This window comes from Chanodichthys erythropterus, chromosome 11 (assembly GCF_024489055.1).
Source record: "Chanodichthys erythropterus isolate Z2021 chromosome 11, ASM2448905v1, whole genome shotgun sequence".
NCBI lineage: Eukaryota > Metazoa > Chordata > Actinopteri > Cypriniformes > Xenocyprididae > Chanodichthys > Chanodichthys erythropterus.
In genome coordinates this window covers 25,795,976-25,801,975 of record NC_090231.1, presented here as the reverse complement: position 1 = coordinate 25,801,975, position 6,000 = coordinate 25,795,976, and the positions used below count along the sequence as shown (strand labels likewise).

The 6,000-nt window shown below is 37.0% G+C and overlaps 1 protein-coding gene across 14 annotated transcripts in view; it reads left to right on the top strand.

Moving 5' to 3' along the window:
- scrib (scribble planar cell polarity protein) overlaps positions 1–6,000 on the top strand; it is a 97,900-nt gene that overhangs the window by 52,373 nt on the left and 39,527 nt on the right. For 10 of the 14 annotated variants that reach the window (XM_067402129.1, XM_067402125.1, XM_067402135.1 and 7 more), the window contains exons 12-16: positions 320–450; positions 551–679; positions 1,105–1,281; positions 1,535–1,963; positions 4,077–4,139. In XM_067402129.1, the coding sequence (XP_067258230.1) occupies positions 320–450; positions 551–679; positions 1,105–1,281; positions 1,535–1,963; positions 4,077–4,139 (929 nt within the window). The remainder of the gene's footprint in view (positions 1–319; positions 451–550; positions 680–1,104; positions 1,282–1,534; positions 1,964–4,076; positions 4,140–6,000) is intronic. The other 4 variants (XM_067402136.1, XM_067402124.1, XM_067402137.1 and 1 more) reach the window with 2 other exon arrangements.

The following is a 6,000-nucleotide window of genomic DNA, read 5'->3' as shown; positions in this document are numbered from 1 at the left end:
AAGAACCGCTCAGGAACAGACTATTTGACTGAAAAATTAATTTTAATAATGGTGTGGTAGTCTCGAAGATCAGTTACACAGATTTGTTCTCTGATAATAAATACAGATTATTTCATAGCTTGAATACCTGTCAGGTTCCAGACATTTTTAAATGCAACCAATCAGATTAGAGCAAGAAGTACTTGTTTGAAAAGGTGCATAGAATATCAGTAAAAAGGACTGTGGGTAGTCCATGGCCATGCTGTCTGAAACTGAGACTACATCCATAGGGAGTCCATGACACACATCATATTATAATATTTTGTAACATACTTTGCAGAGAATCTGTTGGACAGGAGCGCTGATGAAACCTGGCCCACAGACACTAATTTGAACAGGGTATCAGTCATTCAGTTCCGGGATGACTCCAAACACGAAGAGGAAGATGAGGAGACTGCGGCAGAGAGGAGGGTGAGCGTGAAAATGCGTACAAGATGTTTATAATTTCTGAACCACTGTTTACATGAAATTGTGTGCCTGTGCTAATATTCTTGATGTAAATGTGAACCAGCAGGGTCTTCAGAGGAGAGCCACACCACATCCTAGTGAGTTAAAGGTGATGAAGAATGTCATTGAAGCCAGAAGAAATGAGGCATATACAGCCAAACCAGATGAGGATCTGGAGTCCCCGGACTCTCAGGTAAAAGCAAACAAAGACACAATTATTTAATTTAATTTTACTTTATTTTATTAGGGGTTCAAAGGTGCTTTTATCAGTTTCCATCACTTTGAGTGGAAATAAATGCATAGAACCAATTATAGCGCACTGACAATATACCATATTTTCCGGAATATCAACAGAGATGAGTCTCGACTTATATAATGCCATTAACGTCACACACATATAGAATCTCTTGTTTCTCTTCCCTTATGTCTTACACTTTTTTTTTTCCCGGGTAATAATCAATTAGGGAATCATGACAGACATGAAAAAATACTGTGATTTAAATGTATTATTTAAATACTTTTGAATTTTCTATTACATACAAACTGTTTAATAATTATTATTTAAATATTAGATACAAACTGTCCAGTTATTACTATTGATATGATTGTTTTCCACAGGAGAAGCGGTTGAGTGGGCTGTCCAATCAAAGTCATGATTCTCAGGCTTCCAGTAGCACCGCCTCGGCCACTTCTCATGACGAGAAGCGGGGTATAAACAGTACAGGGATGGAACTTAATAATGGACAGGGTCAAGAGGAGGAGGAGCTAGATGAGATGGAGGTGGAGTATTCTGAGGTGAGCTGCAGTGCATCATTATTGTTCATGTATGCAAATGTCTAAGTATGTTCAATACATCCTGCATATAACTATGAACTCTGTTGTTCAGGAGCAAACTACTGTATTGATTACATTTAAGTTTGTGTGAATACGTTAATTTCTTCTGTAAAAGATTTTTTGTTTTGTTTTTTTGATAGTAAGTAATTATAATCCTGTCACTACATTGGTAAGTTAGAAAAGCATTTTCACAGAACAGTTTTTCCATTCGCAGCCTACTGTGCACTTTGCCGAAGAGCCCATCATCCGTGGCGGTGATGATGAGGAAGATGAGAATGAAGAAGATGATGAAGACGCTGAAAGGAGCGATGAGGACTCCCGAACGCCCCCTTTTCCTGCCGAGAAACAGCGGCTCATACGTAAAGACACACCACACTACAAAAAGCACTTCAAGATCACCAAGCTGCCCAAACCCGAGACTGTCGCCGCCCTGCTGCAAGGCTACAGTCATGACGGCCTGTCACCTACTGCTCACACCCCTGAGGACGAAAGGGATGGTGATGTGGAGGAGGAGGAGGAGGAGGAAGACGAAGAGGAAGAGGGAGGAGTAATAGTCAATACTCCATTCCAGCACAGACTAGAAACTGCTGAGTTAGAAGACAGTAGGCTGAGTCAGATGAACTCATCCCTGCAGCCAGTGAAGGTAAGAAGGGCTCAATTCTTGAGGGGTTGGTGGGGAAATCTTGGTTACCTCATTGAAAGTGTATAGACGGGTTGCTTATGAAATCAATTTATATTGTCTTAGGGTTTATGCAGTTGAGGTGTTTAATATTCACATGCTCACAACATCTCAGTGCAGAGGCAGAATTGTTTCAGCCCGAGATGTACAAAAATACAGTTCTAAAAATCTGTTTTACATTTTTCTAATTTAATACAATTTATTTAATTTCAAATTATATGAACAGCAGAACAATTTAAGTTACATTACCGTTCAAAACTTTAAGATTTTGTAATGTTTTTGAAAGAAGTATTTTATGATCACAGGCTGTAAATACAGTAAACGGTAACATTATAAAACATTATTACAGTTTAAAATTTCTATTTTAAACCAATTTATTCCTGTGATGGCAAAGTTGAATTTTCTGCAGCTATTACTCCTCAAACCTTTTGCACGATACGTTGAAAAATTATTTAACATTTAACATAAAAAATTACATAACATTTCAAAGACATTGTCTTTGGTTTGTGCTCATTTTACTTTAATGATAGCACAAAAGTCTAGATTTTCATTTGTAGTCCTATGTTTTTGTACCCCGCTCTATATATATTTTTTTCATGTCATCCATTTTATCTGTATCATAGTCATCATGTCATTGGAATGAACATTGGCAGCATGCAAAAAGTATGACAAGAATATGTTTTGCCTGAATTATAAATGCTTGTTTTATGTGTTTTGATGACCTCTGCCCCTGATCTGATTGAAAGGACGAAACTTCAAATGAAAAAGCTTCTCCTTGTTTTGCCCTACCCTTTGTCTATGTTTAGCTCCTCCTCCACAGCTTGACTCCGCTCCATTGAGCACTGCTTTTGCTTCTCATCATCATTTGCTGTCTCTGCTGCCTGGGGGAATCAGTGCACACTGCCTTCTTTGCCCACCCTTCCACAATTCTCTGTGTGCTGATTATTTTAAATTATACCTGAGCTTCACTTCAATGGAATAATCCATTATTTATTATTATATAGGTGTCATGTAGAATTATGCAGACTCCCATTGGTCCCATTGGTCCAAATACATATTCAAAGCTTGAAACCAAGTTCTGTATATATCTGGTTCAAAATATTCTGACCGGGGTCAAGAACTCAGAGAGAGAATGTGCGTGTGTGTGTGTGTGGTCTCCAAGACTGGATGGCTGAGTGGCTAAGGAATGCTTGCACAGGGCTCGTCTGTGCATGTTTTCAGTTTGAAAAAATGTAGTTTGCTTCTCCTTTGTGAATATTGACATTTATGTGGATCCGGGTAATTGCTTTAAATCTGTGTTTCATAGCACTGACTCACTAATGATTTGTCAGGGGTTGATACTGACAACCTGTAAATCTGGTTGCTTCACCCAAACGGTGGGCTTTTAGTTTTCCCTGTCAAGTCTTTTTTTTAAATTTCCTGCTAAACATTTTAGACTTGCTTTGTAAAGTGTGATATGGCTGTAATGGTCTTTTTTTAATTGCAATATTAAGCTTTTTTGCATAGCAAGTAGATATTAGCTGTGCATTTCATGAGCTGAATCTTCTTGCCAAATACAGTCTAATAACTGGGAACTGTGATATGCTTTTAAAGCAGCAGTTCAAGAAAGGTTTATCAAAATCTTAATGTATAAAAATTGTAAAATCATGTAGTTAATTGGCATTACAAACCCTGTTTTCCATTTTTGAAAATTTACAGCCAATTAAAGTGAATTTAGCAGATGTACCTCTATAATCATTAATGGCTCTTCTGTTGTCATTTATAATACGATGATTTCTCCTAACTGAGACAGCTCATTAAGCGTGTAGGTCAGTGTTGTTTGCTGTGTATATATATGTGGTGGTTTGGAAGCGCCCTGTCTTTCTTGTGGGTGTGTGCTGCCCTGCCTAGGTGTGTGTGTTTGGTGGTGTGTGTGTCATTCAGTCAGCTGTGTGAATGTTTGTTTGTTTTATTTCAATTTCCAGTCATACAGCTTCTGTTTTGTTTTGTTTTTTATTTGTTTGTTTTTTTTTGTTTTATTTTTCTTTTTTTGGCCTGACTAATCTGCATGCCCTCTCGCTGGTTCCTGTCCTAACAGGGGGTGTCATTTGATCAAGTCAATAATCTGCTGATTGAGCCTGCTCGAATTGAGGAGGAAGAGGTCTGTACCTACTCTCTTTCCGCCCAAACTCCCGCTCTCTTCCTTATTTTCTCTCTCTCTCTCTCTCTCTCTCTCTCTCTCTCTCTCTCAATTATTCATTAATTCACTCGTCATTCACCTGCAGTTCAGGGAACCACCATAAAATTCTTTCATTAATCCAAACCTGATGGCTAGGGAAATGCTAACTAACACTAACTTATCACCACTGTAATGGATCTTAGTGATTGGAGAAGAAAACATTGTCATGGTGCTTCTGTTAGCTGAAGATAGTAAAGAAATGTTCTAGGTTGAGTGCATTTACAAGCTCTGTCAACTGTATCTGTGCCATTCTGTCATTTACCACAGTAAATAATTTGGCCTTGTTCTTTAGTTTGTAATAACAAACAGAAATAATGGAATACTGTGTGAGTCTATAGACAAACAAAGCCATTTTCTGTGGTAATCGAAAACCGTTATATGGATTTTTTATCTTAAGAATTGGCCTTAAACTTTCAAGAAATATTTTTCCCTTCCATGGAAAAATTTTTCCCCTCCAAACTAGGTTCCATTATTGTCTGCCTGCTTCTGTTTTTCTGTCATTTTCTTGTTTTTCTTCCCTCTTTTCCACCGCCAACCCTTCTGTCAGGCTCTGCCACCAAGGAGCAAAGAGCATACATGAGCTAGTGGAAACATTTATTGATTTATTTACTTTTGCAGCATCATATTATGAGTGTCTCTGTCTTGTCTGATTTTAAATGAACAAGACCCACAAAAGTAGTTGTTTACAGTTCTATAATGAAATAATTTACATTTGTTACTTGCTATATCAAAATATATGTACGATTGATGTTATGGAAGCCCCTAAATATGAAACAGATGGTGTGAGATTTGCTTATTCTTCAAAAACAAAGCAGACAAATTATCGTTTTTTGTTTTTTTTTCACAGTGCTATATAAAAAGATGTGAATACTATGAAGATCCCATTTTACGTTATGCTGATATTGAATTTCATCATAAAATCCTTGATACCCTCTCTGGGATTTAGGACAGTTATGTGGACAATGAATAGTACTTACATTTTTAAAAAGTAATTGTGCCACTGGAAGATGGTGTTAAGTGACCATCAGCCATAACACTAGACCAAATAAGATGATTACTTTGCACTGAAGTTGAGCATTTTATTTATACTAGTCGAACACGTGGTTTCACATGATTTCATTGAACAAGAACATCATTCTGTCTTCTTCACTTCAGTTTTTTTCCCAATCTACACACTCACTATGCCCACTTTGCATGGCTGCTGCTGTAGAATCAACCACATCTAGTCCATCACACAAAACATCTCACCACCCCTCACATTCATTTTGTGACCATTGGGTAATTCACGGTGTGACTGTTTGGTGACGTGTATCCTCACTTAATCAGTCAATATAAAGTCGTTTTTTGATTAAATTGTCATCAATTTTACTATTGATATTGGTTTTTCATGTTCCTGTTATATCATGACATTATCAAAAAAGGACAAATAACTATAAATTGAATTGGCTTCAGCCTTCTTTTTTAGGCCATGAATCTTTGCCAGTAAGTTGTTCAATGACAATTAGACTTGAACTAGATGTGGAGCCATCATTTTACCATTAATCTACAAAACTTGAATCAATACAAGTTTTGAGAGAGGTGATGTTTAAACCTGAGCATGTGTTTTATATATAGTCAAACAGATCCTTAGTGCCCTGTTCCAGCAACATTGGCCTCCTCTCCTTGATTATGTTATTAATTTTATATACACTACCGTTCAAAGGTTTGGAGTCAGTATGATTTTTATTATTATTATTATTATTTAAAAGAAAGGTATTATTTTCCACAAGGATGCATTAAATTG